The sequence below is a fragment of the Furipterus horrens genome, unplaced genomic scaffold, assembly GCF_987537825.1.
Source record: "Furipterus horrens unplaced genomic scaffold, mFurHor1.1.pri manual_scaffold_5, whole genome shotgun sequence".
NCBI classification, from domain to species: domain Eukaryota; kingdom Metazoa; phylum Chordata; class Mammalia; order Chiroptera; family Furipteridae; genus Furipterus; species Furipterus horrens.
Window position 1 is genome coordinate 178032662 of NW_028327175.1, and position 26455 is coordinate 178059116.

A 26455-nucleotide genomic window follows, 5' to 3' on the forward strand; every position below is an offset into this window, starting at 1 on the left:
TATGTTTGTTTGTTTGTTTGTTTGTTTGTTCAGCTTCTGCTCTTTTCAACCCAGCTTGAAGGGGAAAGGCATTACAGAGGAACCCCTCAATTTAAGGTAACAGTGTGCAGAGAGGTCCAGCCATGCTCTCTGGGTATGGTGCTGGCCTTGCTTTGATTTCACTTGCCTGATCCTACTGTAAAGTTGTCATTCAAAAAAGCATGCCAACCCAATTTCCCCTTTATTTTTCTCTCTCCCACCCCACACTCCCTCATCCTGCCCCTGAAGTTCCTTCTGCCAATTAAACCTCTAAAACAGATGGGTTGCCCCACATGCTCTGTGGCTTTTTCAAACCACAGTGATAGGAATCAGCCCTCTGCCTGTGGTGGGTGGGGGCAGATTGCCAGAGAGGTGCCAACCCAGGCGAGCCTTGATGTCAGGCCCTCGGGATGGGCTGTGAGCAATCCCAGGCCTGACAAATCCATAGTAGGGAATATCTCTCCCAGGGAATGAAACGTTTAGAGCCCCTTCCCAAGGCCCTCCTTAAAAGTATCCAGTTTTCCAGAAGGCCTATAGGGAATCAGTAGGTGCTTTTATTTCAGAAAGGAATGAGAACAAAAGAAGAAGGTGGTTGCTGGTTTTCTCTAGGAGTGTGTGGAGATAAGGGAGAGGGATGTCCCCATGAGTGGTATACTAAATATCTGAACAAACTATGGAATGGGGACCACCAGGTCATTCAAATTATTTATTAAATAGTTTGTCATGGGTGATGTTTTCTGCTTGACAGAGCAACAAGCAAAATACTCAAAATCTTCTCTGTCCTTATATTCTCTTAAGGACGATAGATGGGAAACAACTTAAATGAGTGAAATACAAAGCATATTCGTGTAAGTATAAGATAAAAAGTAGATATAAGTAGGGAGTTAAATCTTAGATGGGCTGGTAAAGGAAGGCCTCAGCAAGAAGCAATAAATTAAGACCTGAACAAAGCGGGGAAACAAGTTATGCAGATAACTGAGGAAAGAGCATTGCAGGCCAAGGATAGAGGGGCAGCATGGTGGGCTTCGCTGGGGTCAGAGTCATTGGCAGCAGGAAGTCAGGCAGAAGAGAGTGAGAGAGATAATAGGGCCAGTTCATGTAAGCCTTAGGGCTCATGGTAACAATGTTGGCTTTTCCTCTGAATAATGGGGTATATTGGAAGAATGGTATGAGTAACTTTTATTTTAAAAGACTCGCCTGGCTGCTGTGTGGAGAAGAGACCACAGTGGGGTAAAGGCAGAGCTGGGAGACCATTTAGGAGGCTTTGCAGGTGAGAGATGATGAGTTGGAATCAGGGGATGACCACAAAGATGAAGTGAAGTGCTCAGATTATTGGCATAATTTGAGAGTACCTCTGATGGCATTTGTTGACAAGAGAAGTGTGGAGTGCGTGTCTGTGAGAGAAAAGACTTAAGATTTAGGTTTGAGCAATTGGAAAATGAAATGGGGAAGAACACAGGAAGAACTTCTTTGGGGGTATGGTAATCTCTGGAGCTCTGTTTTGGACACGTTAACTTTGAGATGCCCACCAGACACGTCACATATGTAGATATGTCACATTGGCCATTGGGTAAATGAATTTGGAATTCATGGAGAAGTCCAGGTGAGAGGTAAGTTTGGAATAGAATTTAAAGCATGAGATGGATAAGATCACCAAGAGAATGAGTGCACATGGACAAGAGGTTTAAGTATTGGGCCCAGGGCCACACCAGCCTTTAGTAGTTAAGGACCTGGGGAGGAATGAGCAGAAGAGACTGAGAAGGTACAGCCAGAAAGACAGGAGGAACTGCTGGTGTGGAAGATATCCTGAGAATCATGCTGTGTTTCAAGGAGGGAGAGTCAACTGTGCTGCTGATCAAGTGTCGGTAGGCCAAGTAAGATAAGAACCGAGAAATGACCATTGATTGCAACATGGGGGTCACTGATGACCTTCAAAAGATACATTTGAGTGGCTGCCAGCAGAAGTTCCTTGCTTTTTCAGGCAATACTGCTTTACTTGATAGATTACTGGGAAGTCCAGGACATTCCCAGCAATGGTCTAGGAGGCCTGGATAGCAGGGGTCACCAGAGGTGGAGTAGCTGCTTACCAACTGGATTGAATGTATTTCAGTAGTTCAATAATAGTAGAACCCTAATTGTACGTGTAAATTGAATATTAGCCCTGGTGATCTCATATTGTTTATCTTTAATATAAGCCTTAATCTCTATACTCTTCACTGTTTCAATGCAAGTGGTAGAAAGCCATTTCAAACTAACTGAAACAAAAAAGATTCATCACCTTGCACACCTGAAAGCCAAGAACAGTCTGGCTTCAGGCATGAGAGATCTCTGGGCTTAATAAGTCCTCGGGACACTGTGCCTATTCATCTTACAGTGACAACTTCCCCTGGTTTGGCTCTGTTCTCAGCATGCTCTCTTAGCAGCAGGGCATCACTGCCCCCAACAGCATCAGGCTGATAATTAATTACGTAGGAATTCTGCCACACAACGAATGGTCTGTCCCAGTAATTTTAGCAAAAGTACCCCAAAGTGATTTTCATCTCCCCAAGTTAGGTTAGTACTCATTTCAGAACCAATCAAGTGCGTTCATTAGGCCATGTCAGGGGCTTGTGCACACCCAGCGGGGGAAAGGAGTCAGTCCCACCCAACAATACAGACCACATTGAGAGGATGGTGATTCCCCAAGAAGATCAAGATTCTGTTATCACAAGAGGGGTGAATACTGAAGTGTCAACAAAAGCAGATAGCCATCGCCTTCTGCTCCAGCCAGAAAGCTCCCTCAGGGTCCACAGCACTCAAGGGATGGATGTCCATTTTCTCACTCCCTGGAACTTCTCTTTTTGCTTCAACTTTGACACAGGTCACCTCACTAAACCTTGTTTGTCTCTGCAGATCACCTTCTTATAAAAGTATTACACGTATATCACTCAGTGATCATGTAGCCATCCCTACACCCGTGAGTGGCACCCTATCCATTTCTATTTTATTGTTCTCAGGGTGTTAGAGATGCTTTGCCCCAATAATGCATTCCTTTATCCACACAAGTAAGGATCTAAATTTCTGGCCCAGATAGAGAGGGAGTAGATAGACAAGGGACAGGGGAGCCGAACTGTGATATGGCCACTATGTTGGCTGTCTGTACAAAAATGACTGCCAGTGGAAGAAATAATTCTTGCCCTGAGGATGAGTCAAATGAGCAGAAATTACTTCTCAGTCATCCATAGGGATAACCCTAGACACCAACCTGTGTACCACTTTGTACCTATTGGACAGCTGGACAGTGTGCAGATTTTATTTCCACTGTGTTAATTTTTTTCCCCAAAATGGTCATTTGAGCCCATTGGAATACGCTGTTCCAGGGCCACGCTATGCTTGCCTGGCACAACTCCAGCACATCTCCAAGCATGGAGACCCTTGAAAAATATAAAATGGGTAAGCTGCTGAGGTCAGTTGGGCACAGTGTGTAGTGCTCCAGGAAATGATTCCTAAGCTAATGAAGGGGAGCTTTGACAAAATGAAGAAGTCCCAGTCGGATCATTGGTGCTAGCCTCTGAGACCATGCAGGCAGCCTGGGCACACGGAGAGACTGCAGCCGCAGCCACCTGTGGCCTTTGGGATCAAACCAATTTGGGCTCATAGCAGGTACTCGATAGACTGTAATTCCTTTTCTTTGTTTTAGAATCAATTTTGGGGGCATGTTTATGGAGTGATTGATTAAAAACAGGCAGCATCTGTGCTGTCCACTCTTTGTTGTCCCTTCTTTCCAGCCGTCTCTTGACAGCCTCAGTATGCCTTCAGAACCTCAGGGTGGGGAGGCAGTGGTAGCTCCCCGCCTTAGTCTGGCCATTGTTCCTGCCATTTTTTTAAATTTAGATTTCCAAGAATAATACCCCATCCATACAATTAATCTTAAAAAATGCCAAGCTGTGTTTTGGACACTGTAGTGACCATGAGCTTCTCATCACTGAAGAAGGTGCATGGTCCATTCTGAGAGTTTTCAACTGGCCCAAGATGCTTAGCCTGCTCTATAGGTTTTTATACCTCCATCCCCAGTTCTTGGTAACTGACTTACCCCTCTGGAAGCCATCCCCCATACATAGGGAACCAGAGCTTTTGAGTACCCAATATTTGCCTAGAATTTAAGTGACCATGGCAGCTTTCCTAACTGAATTCCAAGGAGGTTCTGTGAAACTGGATCCCAAGGGAAAAGTACTTGCGAAGTCCAGATGAGCCTAGGATCTGTAATATACCTGTGTCTCCCCATGGTACAAGATTAGACCATTCTGAAGGCAGCATGGTGGCATAATCAGACCTCTGTGGGCTGCTGGGCTGTGCAAGCTGACAGGAGCATCTACTCTAAAACCAGCTAGACTCCTTGGATAAGTGTCTGGCAACCAGAGAACTTCTCCATGTTAGACACAGGCAGGCTCTGCTGAGATGTGAGCCAGAAAATAGCAAGAATAGCTGAAGTTATAAGAAAAGGACAGCTTAGTTTGGAATATCAATGGGAATAAACACACATCCTTACACAGTTATCTGGGCCCTTCCACAAAGGTCTGGAAACAGTTTCAAAATAAATATAAGGTACGATGAGCCTTTAAAAGTTACTGCAGAACTCCTTAAAGGAGAAAAAAGTAAATGTGATCATGTACCTGGAGTCATCCTGTTACCCTAATTGTCCTGAAACTATAAAAACAAAGCCATTGTGCTAGGTTACATAATTTTCCAGTGACAGATAACAAGAAACAAAGGTTTTTTTTTAAACTTTTCTCCCAAAATATACTTTCTCTTTTCAATGAATATCAAATGTGTCCTTGTGTAAAAAGTAGTGGGTACAAAAGAAGTCAATTTCAATATTATAAAATTTGAAAAAAGAGCACTGAAGGATATAATTCTCTACACTGTTTCTCTGAAAAAGTAGGACCCTGACATTTGGACTTATTTCTGTACATACATTTCTTTGGGAAGCTAGCATGATCTGGCTGTTACATTGCTTCCCATTGATCTCAGTTCATATTGAGCTGAGAGTTTAGAAAACCCAGATACAAGGTTAGTATAGCTATCTGGCTCTTCCTCTCTCACACACAGCATGTATCTTCAAATGTGATAAAGGCCTTCTTCTGTAGCCATGGTCACTGACCAGGTGAAATACATGTGTCATCAAATCAGAAGTGTCCCTGGGTTCAGAGGAAGTTGTTGGGTGTGAAGCAGTGCTTACATTTGGGAACTCATTGTATCTGAGTGTTTGTAACTTCTTAAGTGTTCTCTCAATTGTATAGCTTACTTAATAATGTTTAGAATGAAATACATTTTTTTGGCACCAAGTTCTACATTATAGTGTTGTCAGAATTTCCTTTTATAGATTATCTTTGAAAAATAATGAAAGACAAATAACTTAGAAAATGAACCATAAGAAGCTGCAAATACAAGAAGATAATCTTCCAAGATAGTCAGTACCACCCCAGAGGCACCAGAGGCACTGCTGGCAGCGTGGAGGCTAAAATGGAAGTCCTGCTCCTCCCCACTCTGATCCTCAGTCCTGCTCTCTATAGATCAACATGGTTGACCAACTGGGGAGCTAAGTATCTGTGATGCACATGATTACTTTGGTGAAGAGAGCTGCAGCTCCATCACTGAGTGCAAAAACGTGCTCATGGGCTTCTTGGTACAGCACAGCCCTGGGAGGGTGATTGTAGAGACTGCATAGCTCAGACCTGGGTCCAGAGCAGGATCGCTGGAACCAGAGTGAGCTAATCAACCTGATGGATGCTACCATGGGGTTAGGGATGGGGTACAGAAACTCAGGAATGTGAAGGCAGAAACTCACTAGTCCATGTCCCCTCACCCATTTGCTCTTTGTGCCCAATCTCTTCCAGAAAGCCTGGGACATAATTAGAGAAGCCAGGTATTTTCTTTTATTTCAGCACCTTTCTCAGGTATCTTCAAGGACACGATGGACAATGGATAATTTAGATTAGTTTGGTGAACTGAGGTGAAGATGCTCTTTGTCCTGAAATGCCTTAACTCTTTAGGACGCCCTTAGGGGGCTTTAATCTTCCCCATGGTTACTCATAAATTAGCACTTGATACATGTAAAAGATCTGTTTATTGCTGCTTCTAGATTATAAGATTGTTTTAAATTTTTTATTTTATATTAACTACAAATTCACAGTAAGCTGAAAAAATAATAGAATCCCCATGCAGCCTTTATTTAATTTCCACCAATAGTTGTAATTTATGTAACTATTGTACAATTTCAAAATTGTTAAATTGGCATTGGTACAATATGTGTGCACAGTTTATTGTCATTTTATCATATGTGCTGTTTTGTGTAACCACCACCACCAGCAACATACACAATTATTTTTATTGCTGCAAAGCTATCTCTTGTGCCATCACTTTGTGGTCATGCCCACCCTCTACCATACCTCATCAATCTTAAAGTCTGGCAATCTCTTATTTGTTTTTTATTTCTTTCATTTTTGTCATTTCAAAAATGTTCTGCATATGGAATCATAGAGTATGTGATTTTTGGAGATGGGCCCTTTTTACTCAGCGTAATATCATTGAGATCCATCTGAGTTGCTGCATGTGTCAATTATATGTTCCTTTTTATTGCTGGGCAGTATTCTATGGTATGGATATACTATATTGTTTAACTGTTTGCCTATTCAGGGGAATTTGTTTTTTTCTAGTTTGGAGCCATTACAAATAAAGAAGACTATTTACATTTAACGTAATTATTAAAATGTTAAGACAGAAGCCTGCCATTTTATTTTCTGTTTCTTATTCTTTTCCCTGTTGTTCATATCTGTTTTCTTTTTCCTTCCTACATGTACATTACCAAAAATTTTGTTGAGATTCTATTTTATCTATAGTATTTTTAGTATATTTCTCTGTATGAATTTATTGTATGAATTTTAGTTGCTTGGGGTATTACATTATATGTACAAATCTCATGACAGGCAGCCAGTGTCAAGATTTTACCAGGTTGAGTGAAGTATAGAGATCTTAAGTCTTTTAAGTCTTAATGTCTTCTTTAACATTTTTAATTGCCTATAATTTATATCTATTATTTTCTTTAATTTTTTTTATATACATGAAAAAAAACAAATATTTTCTAAAGTCATTTTCACACACAGATGATCTAAAGCATAGAGAGGCAAAGTAAATTTAAGAAACAACCCAGAGGCCTGGCCAGCACTGAGAAGCTTCGCTTCCAGAATGTTCTCCTTCACTTTCTCCTCCTGAGGGCCTTTCTTCTTCAGAGTTGATTATTCTTGTTAGCTGATCAGTCTTCAAGTTTTTGCCATAAGCTACTCTAGGGAGATGCTGTGCTTATCCTGGGAACGGAGACACAAAGTCGGAGGCAGTTACTCCAAATCTCAGAGGCAAAACACAAGGGCAGAGGTCACACATGGGTTACCTAGGTTACACCTGGCTTTCAGAGAGGGTAGTGACTGGGTTAGTGGAATAGGGTTTCATTCTGTTTGAGGAAAGAGTAACCCCACGGTTTTCCTATCAAGTGTTTTTAGGTTTACTACAGTTTCCAGGAACTAAAGATGAATGTGGTATTTTAGAGCATGAAGGAACATCAACATCAAACCTTTTCTTGGACAGAAAAATAAATAAAATGTAGAAAATGACTCCTGATTTCTATCTATATTCTTTGCTTCATCCTTACCACCAGGGGTTCCTGGCTGACAAGGTATCTAATGTGAATATATACTATGGAAAAACCAAAGCCCTCTGCCCATTGATATCTCAATCCTGGTGAAATTAAATGTACTTAAAATTCCTTCCTGCCCTGGTTGGGTGGCTCAGCCAGGTTTGAGTGTCATCTCATACACCAAAATGTTGTGGATTCAATCCTCAGTCAGGGCACATACCTACATTTGTGCGTTCAAGCCCTGGTTGGGGTATGTATGGGAGGCAATCAATTGATGTTTCTTACATCAATGTTTTTCTCTATCTCTTTCTAATGCCCTCTCTCTCTCACCCTCCGCTCATCTCTCTAAAATCAATAAACACTGAGGTTTAAAAAAAAGAACCATTCTAACACATGACTGTAAGAAAACAAGCAGGAGAAAGCACCTAGAGCAAGACTGGCAAATAAATGTCATCTTGCATGCCAACCATTCAGTTGGCAGCAAATCCAGGAGCGGTGCTTTGGAGAAGGATTTTGAGGACAGGTGAAGTGAGGGAACTGTGCTGTGATGGGGCAGAGAGAGAGTAGAGGGCAAATCCATGACGCCAAGATCCTTCCTAGGGGCAAAGGGAGATCTTTTTTCTTAATTCCTGGTTCTTCGCTGATCCTTTTGAATAAATAAGAAGGGAACACTAATTATAAGGAAAAAGTGTCTCAAGAAGGAGGAACGGAAATTGGCAGTATTCAAACAACTAGCCACCACTCTCTACTTAAGGATCTTATGCCCCTGCATGGATTCTGTATTTCTTGGCTCAGAGACAAAATAGCTTAAATAGCAGGAAGGCTACCTAAGGACATGTTCAAGGCCCAACGTACTAGTAGTGGCTCCTGGCATGACATCTCATCATGCATATCATAGATACAACTGCTCCATTCATCTTCAGAAGGGCTTCTAATCATTTCCAACATTAAACAAAGGGAAAAATGTAAAGGGTAATACTTAATGCTGGCAAGGATACAGTAAAATGGATTCACTAAAATATTACTGGTAGATATATGAAAGTACACAAATTTTTATAAGCTAATTGGCAGCATGTATCAAATATTATTTTAAAAAACACATGCTTTAACACAACATTTGCAATAATGGAGCTATGCCAAAGATATTTCAAAAATCTTAATCATTCAGGCTTCCATCACAAAACTGTTTCTATTAGTGAAAATCTGGAAACAAATTAAATGCTCAACAGTAACGTATAGTTACGTATATGTATGTTTATCTTGCAGATGTCTGAAGTTACAGTTATTAAGACCATGTAACAATACAGGTTTCAAAGAGAGATGAAAATAATGTAAATGCTGTAATTTTAACTACATAAAAATGCACACAGAAAAATTACTAAGGAATTCTGTCAATATAGTTGGCATACATTGTAGAATTGTGGCTACTTTAAAGCTGTTACATTTAAAATTATGGTGTGGTTTTGTCACTTTTACAATGGAAAACACTTAATAAAGGGAAAACTGAAAAGAAAAATTTTAGTCTGTATCTTTAAAAGGCAATGGCTAAGAATTATAAAGGAAAATAAGCAGTGAGGAGTGAAGAAATGAAGTACACTGTCTGCTATGGTTTATAATGTGAAAAAAGAAACAAGCTAGTTCCACTGAACTCAGCATATCAGTGCTTTCATTTGACAGAACTGGCTGCTGATACAGAAAATTCTTCATTAAATTTCTTTCTTAAAGAAAGCTTTCCTAAACTTATCTTTTTTGATCCTCGTATACAGTATGAAGGTGTGAGTGAGTGGTACAGTGAAAGTTCTTTGCTATTGTGAGGACTGACTCTACTCGTCATTTCTGCAAAAAGATCTGGTATAATGAAGGCAGTGTCCAAAGTAGTATTTCAGATTTGAGATGCACCAAGCCCCAGTTCTTAGAGAGAACTGGCTTCTGTTGAGTACTTATTCTGTGTGTTATTTGCTTTAGATGTGCAATGACCCTTGGAATTGGGGTCATATTATCCAACTTTACAGATGAGGGAACCAAATCTAAGTAAAATGCCCAGGGAAATGGCAAGAAGAAGAGCTCCCCTGAACCTAGATCTGGCCAACTGCTAAGTCTTTCACTTTCTCTCTGCCAAGCCAGCCCTGCACACTACATGATCCTGATCTCCTAACTTCCTCAGATAATGGCATTCTGCTTTCAGTGGGTCTTCCATACAGGTTTCACAGGGTAAGCGAAGCTTTTCCTCATTGGACATAGTCCCTGCATCAAGCTCCGTGTCTAGTAAGGTTATTTATTCATTGACTGTGCCAACCCATACCTGTAACCTTTCCTTTCCTTACTCCCACAAAAAGTTTAGAAAAGAACTGGGCAGATATAAAATGGGAGCAAGACCTCTTTCATTCATAGTCAAGGGCTTGCAGGTTTAGTCTAGAGAAAGCTCCTAGAACAAGTTATGCAAACACAGATAGATGGCACTGCTCTGAGCCCAAGGTGTTACCTCCCAATACTTAATGATAATACCTGCCCATCTCTGTGTCCTAGTTTTGTTCCCTTCCATGGCTAAATGTCCATCTGCTCCTAGCAACCCATGCTTTGAGATCCTGACCTTTAAAGACCTGACTAAAAACAGCTCTATAAAACAAGTTCCATATTCGGAAGCTGGTGGTCAGTCCTGAAATATATGATAATGAAACTAAGAGTGGACTAACAACAGTAGCTGCCCAGGCCACGGGCTACAGGCAAGAGAGTTCTGGAACAGAAGTGAGATGGAAAGCCCTTTCCTTACTCATGTACCTGTTTGTATGGGGTGAACATGCAGAGAAGACAATGGCAAAGAACTAAAAGCCCTTCATTCAACAAAATCACAAACCAATATAGTAGGGAAAGGTATTTTATGGGCTTGGCTGGAAGAACTATTGCAGTAATGAGGTACTTTCTCACATTTCTGTGGATGGTCATCTCCCATCCCATCCTTTTCCCTTTTTGCCTCAGGGTCAGGGCCCAAGATCACCTCCAATCATCCTGGGACTCCTTGGCCATGGAGTTGGGTGAGACCAATCTGCTGAAGATGGCCTTTTTTGGTGTCACAGATGTGCTCTTGATTCTGTTCAGCTTGTCTCGGGCCTGTTGGCATTTTTTCAGGCAAGGCCCACACAGGTCCTTGGCCTCCACCAGATAGAAGTTTTCCAGCCTCTTAATGGAGTCTATGAATGTGTCAGGCTCCTCTGCCGTGGGAAAGGGGTTTCGCTTTGTGTTGAGCTTTTTCAGTTTGGGCAGCCTGGAGATGCTGTTGGGGATGCTGTTGAGCAGGTTGTCGTGTAGTCCAATCTCCTGGAGCTCCTTCAGAGCACCCAGCGTGGTGGGCACACTGTCTAGGTGGTTCAAGCCTAAATTCACAGTGCGGATGTTCTTCAGTTGGTTTAGTTCCACAGGCAGCCCATTGGTGGTCAGCCTATTGTTGCTGACATTGAGGTAGAGCAGAGAAGTCATCTGGCCAATGGACTCAGGGAGCTTGTCAATGTAGTTGCTGTGCAGGTCCAGCCACCGTAGGTTCTGGAACTTGGAGATTGCATCAGGGATCTTCCTGATCATATTCCGGCTAAGATCAAGCTCGTCTATGTCACTGAGTCTCAGAATACACTTGGGGAAGATGGTAATTCCCATCTTGCTCAAGTCGAGGCGTTTTCTTCCATCAAATGTGATTTTGATGCAATTCTTGGCCACATTGAAGGTGATCTTCTTGCCCTTGGGGCCTTTTCCACTCTTGGCCATCTTCTTTAGTTAGGGAGTATGTATGAAGTATGTTGTCCTGGTTGGTTGGTAATCAGTTTGAGGAAAAGGTCACATGAAACTATTAGGAGATATACTCTGATAAGAAGGAAAAAATATCAAGTTAGGAGATGACATGCCACTGCTCTTCTCTCTAATAGTTTAAAAGGAAAGAAAGAGGAGAGTTGAGAGAATAGGGCATCAGCAGAAGTAACCTAGACAAAGACCTTCAGCAAATTGAATGCCCTCTCCAAACATCAATGTTCCCAGATGTAAAGTGAGAGGTACAAGTTTGGCCTGAAAGATGCTCAGTGCTCATCTGGCTATGCCATTTCCTGACTTATGAACCTCTCCATTGTCCTGAAATTTCAAATATCCCTCCTGTCTCTGCCCAGGGTACATGTATGTGTGTACGTGTGTTTTCTTAGATATATTCCATTTCTCAGGCCTCACATAAACCTAGTCTTTTCTTAGAGTTATCTCAAGGTTCCTACGGTGGGACTGCTGAGTTTTCAAAAGTACCATGGCCTGGATATGAGGGAATAAGGTGGGAGTTAAGAATGACTTAACTACCCTGCAGTTTCTATACTTACATCTTTCTTTGCCTTCTGGACCCAGAGGAACTAGTCAAGCTGTGGCTACTCTATCTGCTGTACAATGGGAGCAGCACAGAAAAGTCTTTTGCTCAGCCCACAAGTAAGAGGATGTGCCTGCACCATGCCCCTTAGCATGGAGGGGCCAGGGCTAAACTGAAGTGCTTGGCAGGACTTAAAAGAGAATACTACTGCCTTTTTTACCTCCTACCCTTTGCACTGCCTCTGCTTCCATTTTTCACAGTGAAATTCAATTGTAGACATCTGTGCACTGTAAGATATGCTGATGGTTATGACTGCTACCAGTAGAATGCACTTAGTGAAGGGTGAATTCTGGCCTCAGATGCTGGCTTAGAAGTACAGCTCTTCCACAAAAAGTTTTCTTTGTTTTCATGTGCTTCAATTTACTCATTTGTGAAAACGGCCTTCTTATAGGTCTCTAAGGGAGTGTAATTATTTAACTATAAAGCTCTCACAAACTAAAATCTTACTCATGAAGAAAGAGACAACCCATAAAGACCTATGTTTTTAAGGTGATAGAACTTATAGTTGAAAAGCTTCCCCCCAAAACTCATGGTTTTATAGCACATTTTACAAAACATTTAAAAATGGCAAGAACAATTTTACATGATCTTTTCCAGAAAATAGAAGTAGCAATTCCTAACTAATTTTCTGAGGCCAGCTTACCCTGATACTAAAATCACACATAGACAATACAAAAAAAGAAAACTACAGGGCAATATCCCTGATAAACATAGACAAAAAACACTTCAACAAAATTCATAAACTGAATCCAGCAATATATAAAAAGAATAATATACAAAAACCAAGTGGGGATGCAAATTGATTCATTATTCAGTGATCAATGTAATATAGCATATAGGTTCAAAAGAAAAAAGTACATGATCATATCGACTGATGCTGAAAAAAGATGACAAAATTTAACATTTACTCATGACAAAAATTCTCAGCAAACCAGTAATATAAAGGCTTTTTCTTAATCTGATGAAGGGCTTCTATACACTGATGCGCACACACACACACACACCCTACAACCAAATCATGCTTGGTAATGGAGTAAATGCTTTCCTCTCTAAGTTCAGGAACAAGGCAAGAAGGTAAACTCTTGCTATTCCTATTCAATATTAAAATGGAAATTGTAGTCAGTGCAATAATGCAAGAAAAACAAAAGACCTACAGTAAGAAAGATTAAAATAAAATTGGCCCTATCCACAGACGATCTGATTTGTCCACATAGAGAATCCTACAAAATTTAAAGAAGCACTCTTGAAACTAATTAATAAGTTCAGCAATGTGGCAGGATACAAGGTTAACACACAAAATACCCAATTAATTTTTATAACCTAGTAATAAATAACTGAAAGCTGAGATCTGAAAAATAATAATACTTTAGAAATTAAAACTTGTGTATTTCACATAAGTAACAAAAATATGCAGGATTGCTATGGTAAAAATTACAAAACACTGATGAAAGAAAGCAAAAATCTAAATAAATGGAGAAACATATAATGACCATGAGTTGGAAGACTCAGTATAATTAAGATGTCAGTTCTTCTCAAATTGGTCTAAAGATCAATGCAATTCCAATAAAAATTCTAACAGGATTATGCATATATATATATAGTGAATAGCTCCTAAAATTTATATTGAAAGGAAAAAGAGCTATAAATCCAAAACAATTTTTAAAAAGAAAAATAAAATTGGAGGATTTGTGCTTCCCAAATTTAAAATTTATCATGTAATTACAATATGTGATACTGGCAAAGGGACAGATATATAGATCAGTAAAACAGCAATTAGAGTCCATAAATAGATCCACATAACTATGGCCAGTGACTTAGTTTTTGACAAAAGTTCAAAGAAAATTCAATGGAGAAACAATAAACTTTCAACAAATTGGTGTTGGAGCAATTGGTTGCCCATATGAGAACAAAACTGAATCTCAACATAGTGAAATTAACTCAAAATTAATAATAGATATGAATGTAAAATACAAAACCATAACACTTTTCAAAGAAAACATAGGAGAAAAATCTTTATGACTGTGAGTTAAGTAAAAGTACAATCCTTAAAATATTTACCAATTGGACTTAAACAAAATTAAAAAATTTTTGCTCTGTAAAAAAAAAGTGTTGTGAAAGAAGAACAAGCTACAGGCTAAAAGCAAATATCTGCAAATCACATATCCAACAAAGTACTAGTGTCCAGAATCTAAAAAGAAAGGTCAACAGTAAGAAAGCAAACAATGCAATTAAAAAATGCCCAAAAGATTTAAGGAAAAATTTTACTCTAGAAGTTATATGGTTGGCAGATGAGCCCACAGAGAGTTGCTCAGCATTATTAGTCACCAGGAAAATGCAAATTAAAATCACAATCAGATACCACTACAGTTATTAGAATTTCAAAAATGAAAACAAACAAATAAACACAACGACCAGTAGTACAAAGATTTGGCAAGGATGTGGAGCAACTAAGAGTGCTCATATATTGCTGATAAGAATTTGAAACAGCACAGTCACTGTGAAAAACAGTGGCAATTTCTTATAAAATTAAATTAACCACATATTTATCATCATATGACTCAACATTTCTCCAACTAGGTGTTTACCCTAGCAAAACAAAAACTTATGTTCACACAAAAACTTTTTCATGTATGTTTATAAATGCTCTATTCATAATTGCCAAAAACAGAAAAAAACAACCCAGAGGTCTTTTAGTGGGCGGATAAAGAACTTGTGACACATCTTATAATGGTATACTATTAAGAACAAAGAGGACAAATCTATTGATACATGCAACAACTTCAATGAATCTCAAAAGCAGTTTGCTGGGGCAAAGAAACCAATCTCGAAAGTGCACATAATGGATGATGGTATTTATATGACATTCTGGGAAAGTCTCAACCATAGATACAGAACACAGATCGGTAGTTGTAGGGGTGGGGGTGGGAAAGGTTTGAGGAGAAGAGAGCAGCTATTGTATCTGGAGTGCTAGGATTACCTATGTCCTGACCGGTGGTAGTTAGGTGAAGCTGTACATTGGATAGACCTCAAAGAACTATCTACACAAAAAAGGCAGTAGACAGTTGTCTGTCTTATCACAGTTGCTTGCTCAGCCCCACTTGGAAGTCTGTGACTATTTTATGTCCACCCACTCCCCAGCTCTGCTGTGCTTTATAAAGATCACCCAGTTGTATAGCATGTGGGCCCTACTGTGGTATGTCTGTAAGTCTCCCACATGTATGCACATGTGCACACTGTAGGAAATAGCACTGTACAAGGTGGCATGTCAGAAAAAATGTCCTACTGCACTTGAGTTAAAATTTAATTAAAAAAAGATGGACTGATCAAGGGAGCCTGTGTCCTACTCATATATATATATATATATATATATATATATACACACATATATATATATTTTAAAATTTTAAGTACATATTATGTTGTTACAGTAGTTTCGAGTTTATCTCCTTGCTCCCCTCTGCCCAGTACCCCTCTTCCCTTCAGCAATCCCACCCCCCTTAATTCATGTCCACGGGTCATGCATATATGTTCTTTGACTTCACTCTTTCCTATATTATTCTTAACTTCCCCCTGTCTATTCTATATTTACCCATTATGCTTCTTAATCCCTGAACTATTTCCCCATTTTTCCCCCTTCCCCCTCCCAGCTGATAACCCTCCAAATGATCCCCATACCTATGATTCTGTTCCTATTCTGGTTTTCTTAGTTGGATTTTGTTCTTATTTTTTAAATTCAGTTGTTGATAGTTGTGAGTTTGCTGTCATTTTAATGTTAATAATTTTGATATTTTTCTTTTGTAAGGCCCTTTGAAATTTTATATAATAATAGCTTGGTGATGATGAGCTCCTTTAGCTTTACCTTGTCTGGGAAGCACTTTATCTGCCCTTCCATTCTAAATTATAGCTTTGCTGGATAGAGTAATCTTAGTTATAAGTCCTTGCTTTTCATCACCTTAACTACTTCTTGCCAGTCCCTTCTTGCCTGCAAAGTTTCCTTTGAGAAATCAGCTGATAGTCTTATAGGCACCCCTTTGTAGGTAACTCTCTGCTTTTCTCTTGCTACTTTTAATATTCTCTCTTTATCTTTAACCTTTGCCATTCTAAATATGATGTGTCTTGGTGTGGTCCTTTATGGGTCTAGCTTGTTTGGGACTCCCTGTGCTTTCTGGACTTGTATGTCTATTTCTTTCACCACATATGGGGAGTTTTCCTTCATTATTTTTTCACATAAGTTTTCAATTTCTTGCTCTTCCTCTTCTCCTTCTGGCACCCATGTTTAATTGTCTCAGATGTTCCTAAGCCTCTCCTTAGTTTTTTCCATTCTTCTTTCCTCATTCTGTACTGGTTGATTGTTGTTTTCTTCCTTATGTTCCAAGTCATTGATTTGAACACCGATTTCCTTCCCTTCACCATTGGTTTTGTGTGGATTTTTCTTCATTTTATTTAGCACAGCCTTCACTTCTTCCCATATGCATTTGCCATACTTAAGCATATCTGTCAAGCCTGCGAGCATCTTTATCACTAGTGTTTTGAACTCTACATCTGTTAGGTTGGTTATCACGTCATTTGTTAGTTTGGCTATCTCCTCATCGTTTAGTTCTCCCACTGGAATCTTGATCTGTTCCCCCTTTTGAGCCATACTTCTCCTCTTTCTGACAGGCTCCTCTGTTTGTTTGCCTCTATGTCTTATGTAGAGCTGTTGCTCCTGTTACATTGTAAGAGGCAGAGCCTTAGGTTCTCATCAGTAGAGGGCAACTCTGTTTCACCACATTGTGGCACTGTATGTGGGAGAGGGGTCTGAGAGGGAATAATGTCACTTGCTCAGCACTTGCCCCTTTTCCAGGCACTTCTCCCACTTTGTATGGGACTGGTGCCTCTCTAGTTGTTGCCCTGGCAGTCGTTCCCAGAGTGTGTGGGTCTGTGGACATTCTAGCACTGTGGGGGCCCTTTAAACAAGCAGACTCTGCTGAGAGACCAGCAGTTTCTTCCTCTGTCCCAACCCCCACTTGTTTGCACAGTCCGAAGCAATGAAACTTTATTTTTCCTGGCGCTGGGACTGTGAGCTGCATGGTCTGGTCTGGTGCTGGGAGTGCTCCCCAGGTGTCCCTCCTGACTTTTTAAACTGCGTGACTGCACTTTCTAGCAGCCTACTGCTGCCACCATGGCTGCCGCCACCACACTGCATCCTCTCCGCCCCGGCTCCATCCCTCCTACCTATCTGGATGAGTATTTCTTCTTTATATCTTTGTTTGTTGGACTTCCATGCAGCTTGATTTTCTGGAACTTCTTGTTGCCTCTAGTTTTGAGGTAGTTGTATTCCTTATTAGTTGTGGAGGGAGATGCAGCATGTCGGTCTAGGCCTCCATCTTGGCCAGAATCTACTCATATATTTATTAATGACTTCTCCTCATGGTGGGTTGCCAGATTAAGCAAATAAAGTTACAAGATGCCCAGTTACATTTAAATTCAAGATAAGCAATGTGTAGTTTTTGGTATGAATATGTCCCACACATGTATAGGTCTGTATTTTACAATATTTGGCAACTCTATCCCATGGGCCTGAACAACTAGTAAAGTTTCATTTGTCCATAATACTAATTAGTCCTTTGGAACTAATTTAAGCCATGTCAATGCTTATTCCTGCATTACTTTATTTATTCAGTTATTCAGCAAATATATGGAGAACCTACTCTGCACTAAGACTGTGTTGCAAAGATGAGCAATAAACATGGTCAGTCCCAAGCTCAAAGAGCTAAAATCTAGATTGTTACTGATTCTAGACTCCAGATTCCCCTGATCACCCAAAAACCTGGGCTATCTTTTGTATCTCTTATATTTAACACAAAGTTTAGATCAAGGAGGCCAAACACACCAAACAATGGTTAGAGGGGTCCTGTATGGGAAGGCTGCCCTCAGGAGACTGGAGATCCAGCCAGTTTGGTCTAGTTGAGCCTGCTCCTCACAGCCTATCTACATTATGATAAGAAGCCCTCCCATCTCTGATGAATGATGGGGAGGAAGCAGCATGGAACTGTCTGCAATGTACTTCTTCATTAAGGAGCTTCTCTCCAAAAGGAGTTTTGGCTCTGAGCCTGCTCATTAATCACCTGCATAGCTAAGTAGGGGCTGAATTGGATAATGCACTTCAACTCCTCCCCAATGTGTCTGGGTCTCCAAAAGGCCTCAGGTCAGATGGAGCATGATCAGCCCCCATCCCTCCATGTTTCTCCTAAGGGCCACTTTATCTGGCTGGGCCCCTTGCTTTTGGTTAAGGAGGGCATAGTGTGTTGTGTTGCTCAGAGTCCATTCTGGACCCCCAAGCTACTGAGCACTGCTAGGAGCAGACCACTGACTGGACATCCCTTCTCTCATTCAACTCTGAGTGGTCAGCATCCTTCCCAGGCCTGCTAGAAAAATAAAGGTGTGAGAGATATGATCTTATGATATAACTAAAAATAGTCAGATGGCCTATTACCAATTCACAGAATCCTTAAGATTGGGACCAACCCACACAAAGGAAGCTGGCAATTATAGACAGAAAAAGATGTAAATAGATTGCTAGATGAATGGATAGACAGACCAAAGGAAAGTTGAATAGATGGATAGAAAAATAATAATTATATTTCACATGAACAGCTCAGAAGGCCAGGTATGAGAAGGTTCTAAACATAACTACATCTTCTTGTCTTATATCATTTGTTTTTATATTTTGGAAAAACTGGACCAGTTGGTTTAACTTCAATTTCTAATTACTTTTTTGATCTAGTCATTGTGAATCAAGCAGCATGGTGGGACACCCCATGGATATCTAAATTAAAAATGTAATGGGAATCTATATTTTAATGCCATCAAAATATTTGCAAGCATTTCAGTTGTAAGATAGTTATTATCACTATGATAATAGAATTTATCTGATGCTTTATGCTCATGTGTCTTTATATTTTTAAGTAAAACAACTTAGGATATATTTGATATTTTTAAACATCTTGCTAATGTGATCTCATAATACTTATTTCATTCTTTTGACTCATGCATTGAGACACATGATAGACACTTTGTAGAACTGAAACCCCAAAACTGCTTTGTCACAGTCAGTATTTGGGACTAACTTCATAGCAAGGTTCATGCCATATGGATGAAATGTATCTTTTATTTGTGGGCCATGTCTCAAGGAAAAATGATGCAAACTTCCCTTCATAAGGTCACTCATTCAAAAGTCTTTGCATTTATTCTCTCCCACAACTCTTATGAGACCCATTCACTAGATATGTAACAGGCCAGCCTCATCTCTACTGTGACATCCTCTTGGGCTCCAAATCATTCCCGTGTCCTCCACCACTCTCCAGAATGAGCTGTATGTTCATACAAGAAGCCACATGGCAGGTGGAGACATGGGGTAGCCACTGTGAGGCCCTCTGTGGAGTGAGTGTGTCTGGAACCTCTGGCCAGGCCTCTATAATAGGCATTAATGTTTGACTCAGGCATAGACTGCATGAGGGGAAAGAATGACCATTTGTCTGGTGCACACTCTGGGTTAAGAGATGTGTGCCCTTTTTTTGGAGTATAAGGCTCACTGGGAATATAAACATGAAGTATTTTTTCCTACTGCTTTGCCCCACTGTGTTATGTTAAGCCCCTGTTCCTGTGGGCAGAAGGAGAGACTACTAGGACAGGGACAGCCTAGAGGCAGAAAGATTTCTGTGGTGCTCCCAGGATAGCTGCATCAGATACTTAGAAGAATTGATGGAGATGACAAAGATGGGTTGGAAAGAGATCCAGACAGCAGGAGTGAAGTCTTATGGGGGCCTCACCTGATAAGGGTCTCCTAACATCAATTTCAGATATGCTACATAATGTCAAGAGCCACTTACCATCACTCAGTCAGGTGACATGTACCAAAGTAACTGTTGTAAGCATATTGCTGGGCTCTTCCTGTATCGCAAATCTCCACAGCAGCTATGCCAAGTATCAATCCTTTTTTTTTTAAATAATTAATTTGTTTGTTTGTTTGTTTGCTTATTTATTTATTTTTTGAGAGAGGGTAAAGGAGAAAGAGAGGGAGAGAAACATTACTGTGTGGTTGCCTCTCACTTGCACCCCAACTGGGGACCTGACGTGCAACCTAGTAATGTGCCCTGACTGGAAATCGAACCAGCGACACTTGGCTCACAGGCCGATGCTCAATCCACTGAGCCACAGCGGCCAGGGCTTTTTTTTTTTTTTAATAAGAGAATTGAGGCTCAGAGAACTCAAGTAACTTCCCCAAGGTCATAGAGACAACACAGTAGAGCCACAGATGTGTCTGATACCAAAACTATGATCTTTTCAATACACTCTGCTGCCTCTCTCTTCTCTTCCTTCTGTTGCTGTTGCTCAAGCAGTAAGAAATGCCTCGGCCTGAAGGGCACAGTGCTGGCCCCCAGGACTCCAAGGAGCAGTGGTATTCTGGAGCACTAGCACTCTCAGGGCAAGAGCCACCTCTCTAACAAAAAATTATGGCAGTCTAAAAAGGTATATGCTGTTTTGGGTCACCCATGGGCTCGCTGACATTGGGACCAAGGAGTATCACCAAGTTCTCTGAGTGACAAGTTGCTCGCTCGGGTCCCTTCTGTTTGGCGTGGGTTAGCCAGGGACCTGCAGTGGCACTCACCACAGGCCACCTACCTAAAGGGGACTGGGTGCGCTTAGCTGAGACAGCTGGGGAACTTGATGGACAGTGAGGAGGAGATGCGATTTCTGTCCAAAGTCCCTGAAGGGGTAAATAATGTAGACGTCCCACTTCAGCTGGACCCATTACCTGTTTACTCCACTGCCTAAGGGCCAATGTGTGGGGAGCTTGTTTCTGTAGAAACATATATTCATGCATATATCTAAATATATCTAATTAATATGAATTTTAAAGATATTTTAATAGCATTAGAGTCATTTAACTATAAAAGTTTGGAGATCAGCAGTGAGAGGGAGGAAAGGAGGAAGGGAAGGGGAGAGAAAGAGAAGGAGAGAGAGAGAGAAACAGTTTAAAGGGTGCACATCATGCCATCAGTCAGTTGATTTAATAGGCATGTGCCTCAAGTGGGCAGTGATGGAGACAGGTATCTGTTGTTGCTCAGTCCTTCCAGTTCCCAAGGGCCTCATGGTGAGTGTAAAGATACAGGTTTTTCATGCATCCTGGCCCGGAACATTAGTCCACTCATTCCAAGGTGCTTAGAGCAGCAGGGCCCTCCTCTGCCCTGGGGAGCTGTGGCCCTGAGAAGCTGCATGCAGACCATCAGATGTTGGACGTTCGCCATGTGGGCTCCCTTTAAAGTCTAACTGCTGTGCCATGCATTTGCGCTATTCTCAAACAGCAGCCTCCTACATGTGCTGTCTTTTGATGCTATTCCGCCCCATCCCCTACCCTTCCTACCCCCCCCTCCATTCTTCACACCAGCCCTTGGAGGCACATCAAGCCTTCTCTTCACAGAGTGTCCTCCCACTTACCATTTCATTCTGTCACCACAGCTTTCCTTTGACACAGGAATAGTCCCCCCACCCAGAGATAAGGACGCTGGTGGTGCTGTGGGGTGGAGAGCAATTTATGCACTCACACAGCTTGTTTTGTCCCAGGATTTCTGGACAGAACGTTTCCCGTGACGTCACAGCTTCAGCAAGCAGGCTGTCTATACAGAAAGTGTTGGGTTCATGTCCTTTGGCAATTATCAGACTGATCTGATCAACGTGTCTCTTGAGCACCTTACTGGAGAATATGCATGTGTAGCTTTGTCTACCCCTAACATTATTTACTTCTCCATTCCTAGCACCATTGGGACTCTGCACATGGGCTTCCCGGGAAGCTGTTAGCTGTCAAACTACCCCCTTCACCCCAACTGAGAATAAAAATTCAACTTTTATTTGGAGCAAATGTTCCCAGGGGGGTCACATGGCCCAATAAAAAAAAAAGATGATTTCTTATTGGTTTAATAGCATCTAGTTTGTAATTCTGAATGTGTTCTAATTACATTTATTAAAGGAACAAAAGGGAATAGGTGCCTTACAATTAAAATAAAATATTAAGGTTACTGATTTAACAGACTAGGAATACCCTATTGATCAACCAGTACATTCAAAACACACAAACAAACCTTGATACAAAGGAAAGTGGAGGAAACACAGTTAGTCCTGGCACCTTTAAGCTCCACGGGGAGAGCGACAATTCAATTGCTGCTACTTAAACCAGACTGACATCACTGCACTTTCTCCTCACAGTTATGGCCTCCCCTGCAGACAGGGAACTGGAGTTCAGAAAAGCCACTTGGAAGCAGGAAAGCACAGAGTTTTGACCCATATGAGTTGCTGTCAGTTTCCCATTCACCATCCAGGGAACCCTGGACAGCCTCCTGCCCTTACTGAGCTCTAGGACCCCTTCTATACATAGGATACTAGAAGCAGCTGCTTCTAAAGGGCAAGGTGAGAGTGAGTGGGACTCTGTTGGAACTTTGTGTGAGGGGCATTGGGGGAGGAATTATGGTATAGCTGATCCATGGTAGAGACAGACTTCAGGATTTCATGGGGGAGAAACCAAGTTCAGACACCACAACCCAGAATCCTTGTTTACTGGGGTGTCCCTGCCTCCTCTGTGCAACTTTGGATTAGCTTATCCTGGAGGACAAAAGGTCATAGCTTCTTTGAGGCACAGGCCCCCCAGAATCACAGAGTGGGGGCAGTTCTTTTCAAGTGCTCTGTGGTGTGTGTATTCTGTCCACAACCCCATGTAGTCCCAGTGAGAACTTATTGAGGGTGAACACGGCACAGAGCCTGATGCACACTGGCAGGTATCCAGATGTGGTACCCCTTCTGCTGTTGGGTAGCCCCCAGCTCTGAGGAAGGCTTTTCTGTAAATCCACCAAACCGTGAATTTGAAAGATACCTAGAAGGGGGGCCCTGAGCATCAGCTATAAGGGAACAACTTAACTTTCAATGGCCCTATGGAAAATGAAGGCCCTGCTCATGTTCTAGAAGAAATGAACAAAAGCAACAAACATGTAAGGCCAGGTAGCAATGAGTGCTAGGGTAAGAAGGAGACAAAAGTAATAGACAGTGGTGTTGGGGATATGTGCTTCTTAGGAGAGACTGATCTTCTTAGGGAGGGTGTTCCAGATAGAGGAAACATCAGATGGAAAGGCAGAGGGAAAGGGAGAGACAAAAAGTGGAGGGGAGAAGGAGTCGAGAAGATGGAAGGAAGGAGAGAAGGGTGAAGGGAAAAAAAGAAAAGGAGGAAGAAAGGAAGGCCTGGGCACAATTTAGGAAAACAAAATGAAGGCAGACATGACCTGGCTTATTTTTTAAATGATCCTCTAACTATTGTGAGAAGAATCCCCAGGGCATGTCAAACCAAGGAGAGAGAGAGGGCCAGTGCCTATACTTCTCCCAAGGTGATCACAGACAGGACTGTGACCTCTTTCTTCTGATTTCTGCCTGAGGTAGGAGGAAACCCAGCCCTAAAGATGGGTAAATAATACTGGTAGATTCATCAGCCAGAGTTGTACTGGACTGGTACTTTACTTCTCTGAGCTGTGTGTTCTTAGATAGGTCTGGAATCCACTGGGAAGCTACCATGTGCTGACCCCATAATCCAGTCCCCTGAGTAGGTGTACCTGGGGTCAGTGAAGGTAGCCCAGACATGGAAGGGAGTGGATCAGACTAGATTAGAAACTGCCTCTGTCATACACTCCCATTGCTCCTCTTCTCTCTACACTTGCCTTACTGATCTATACTCAATAACTTGGTGATCTTACCTACTTAAAAACATGCATTCACACACTCACATTTCCATTTCCTTTTTGATTGGATAAAATCTCTTTACTTCTTGTTGTGTATAAAAGTACTCAGTAGAAGGCATGCACAAGGGCAGCAGAGAATGAATGGATTTTGAGGCTGATGGAACTGGACTTCACCCCCACCTTCACTGCCAATCTGGTTTTAATCATGAGCTCAGTTTACCGATCTGCAAAATGGGTTAAAAACTGCAGGTTGTTATGAAGAATAATTGAGGTGATGACTGTATGTTAAGCGACTAGTGTGTAGTGGGTACTTAGTGATCTGGCTCCCATAGTCATTGCCTTTGGATGGTAAATAATGCTGGTGGATCCATCAAATAGCACTGTAGTGATCGCCTCCCTCAAATTAGCAGCCCAGGACACTCCCCACTGGTCATTAATTCCAGATGTAGGACTTGTTGAACAATCTTTGCTGATTCCCAAGCACAAAAGTCTTTGCCACCTTTTAAATACAAATTATTAATAATAATATTAATAATAAATGTAAAGATAGTAACTTACAAATATGATTATACCTTTATTCACTTTTAACCTTTAAAGCTCGCTCCAGTGCAAGTTACTCACTTATTCATTCACTCATGTACACATTCATTCAACAACTGGTATTTGTGTCATTCCGTAGGTCAGGTCCAGTCAGAAGACATGTAGTGAACAAGACAAATATTGTTGTGTTTCTCATGAAACTCCTATTTTAGGAGAAAGCAAGTCAAACAATAAAAACAAAATAAAAAGACCCAAGATTTCAGAAAACAAAATCTGGTGATATGGAAAGGAATACCATGAGTCAAGAAGAGACTAGTCGAGGGGAGCTAATTTAGACTGTGATGGTTGGGGACCCACTTGTGGGGCCAGAGGGCTAAACAGTGACCTATGGCTAGTGGCCTCCCAAGGCTTGGGTGGCCCTCACCTCCTCTTAGAGTCTGTCTCTCTTCCTGACCCATTTCCTCAGTGGCCTCCTTAAGCCCAGGCAGTTCTCATTCAGAGCCCTGTTTGTGGCTCCCAGAGAGATCCCCATTGAACACTGGGCCATGGCATACAGAGCTTGGATGGCCATCGTTGGACCCCAGTTCATGGCCCTCAGAACCAGAGCCACCATCACTATCAGAACCCAAATGGTACAGAGCCCAGATGCTGAAGGAGAGAGCTAACAGATAAGGAATGGGGAACTATTGGACTTGGTTTTGATTTATAGCCTTTTGGCAAGCAAGGGAAGTACTGGGTCTCTTGGGAGAACAGGGCTCTGAGCAGGAGTCCTCCCAACCACCCCACCCACCCCAGGTTGGAATATTATAAATACAGACCTATTTTTCTCAACATTAATTGTTGGGTCTTACACCAAGGCGCCACGTAAATGAGCCTGCTTTTGCTCGGTAACAGTAGTCTTAACACCTCCCTTCTCCCCTCCAGGCTGAGGCTCAGATCCAAACATTGTAAGTAATTCTCATAACCACCTGATGTATTGATTTTTATTTCCACTGGACAGATATGGCAACATAGGTACAGAGAGGCCAAGTAGCTTGTCCAAAATCATGCAGACTTGAAATAGGGGGCTCCTACCTTTTCCCATTATACCTGCCGTGAAAATAGGGACATAAGGTATGTGTTCTACTGTGTTCCATGAAGAGTCTATCCTTGTAAGGCCCAGCCTAGCCTCAGACTAACCACTTGTTGGTAAGTTCCAGTGTTCAGGTTAGCTTGTGGAAGGGGTTTGCCTCCAGATTTCTCAAAAGACAGATTGTCTCAAAGTTCACCACAGGTAGCAGTAATAAAGTGAGGTCTGCTTAAGTTACCTTACCAAACTCAAGCCTTCTGAGTGAACCAGTTTCCACACTGCAGTTTCCTTAAAGGGGGAACTGGTTGGGGGAAGAAACAGTTCAAACACTACCTGCTTGTGTAACCATAAAATGCTCAAGGAGATTCAGACCTTGGAAAAAGGATCAGGCATAACTCCAAAGCCCCGTGGACTTGCACCCTACCCTTCCCAAGCTTGCCAACAGCCTGGAACCTGAGGACAGCAGCTGGGTGCTCAGCTAGCTGTCTGGACTGCCTAGGGCTCGGGGCTAGTTTCTCCCTCTGCTAAACAATGAAGGAGCTTGAGTGCAGAGTTTGTTAATAAAACACACAGGGGAAACCAGCATTTCCGAAGCTGCTAACTCAAAGGAGGAGAGAAGAAGTAGAGTTTGAAGTGGTTTGGCAAAGTAAATCTCTAAATGCAGGGCCACCACCAGAGAAAAACTTACCCTGTTGCCCCTGTTCTTCCTCAGCTGTGCAACGTTGTCACCAGGCAACAGAAGATTCCTCTGGAGTTAATTAGCATAGGCTTGACCCAGTCTGCGAAGTGGAAAAACGCAGTGGCTAAAAAAAAAAAAAAAAAAAAAAATGGTGTCCAAGGACACCCAAACTTCTCGGGCTGAGAGGATTCCCGGCAGGGGGTTACTGCTGCTCCACCCCCGCAGTGCAGTGGGAGGGTTACAGTTCCAGGACAAAGCAGCTTTCCACAGCGACAGCCCAAGTGGGCGTGGCTGACGGGAAAAAGACACGTTTGTCTCTTCAAAGGGACAA

The 26455-nt window shown here is 41.7% G+C and overlaps 2 protein-coding genes across 2 annotated transcripts in view; one reads left to right on the top strand and one right to left on the bottom strand.

The window, feature by feature from the left end:
• The window catches only part of WDFY4 (WDFY family member 4), a 350593-nt gene that overhangs the window by 262266 nt on the left and 61872 nt on the right, over positions 1 to 26455 (top strand). The window contains exon 47 of the mRNA XM_090278357.1: positions 34 to 96. Coding sequence (XP_090134483.1) covers positions 34 to 96 — 63 coding nt within the window. The remainder of the gene's footprint in view (positions 1 to 33; positions 97 to 26455) is intronic.
• Positions 10558 to 26241, bottom strand: LRRC18 (leucine rich repeat containing 18). Its single transcript, XM_090279515.1, has 2 exons — positions 26134 to 26241; positions 10558 to 11539 (listed from the first exon to the last, which is right to left on the bottom strand). Exon 2 carries the CDS (start codon positions 11441 to 11443, stop codon positions 10679 to 10681), a length of 765 nt encoding a protein of 254 aa, XP_090135641.1. The 5' UTR covers positions 11444 to 11539; positions 26134 to 26241; the 3' UTR covers positions 10558 to 10678.

Excerpts from the sequence above, each read along its gene's own strand:
- LRRC18 (XM_090279515.1), bottom strand. The coding sequence starts at position 11,443 with ATGGCCAAGAGTGGAAAAGGCCCCAAGGGCAAGAAGATCACCTTCAAT.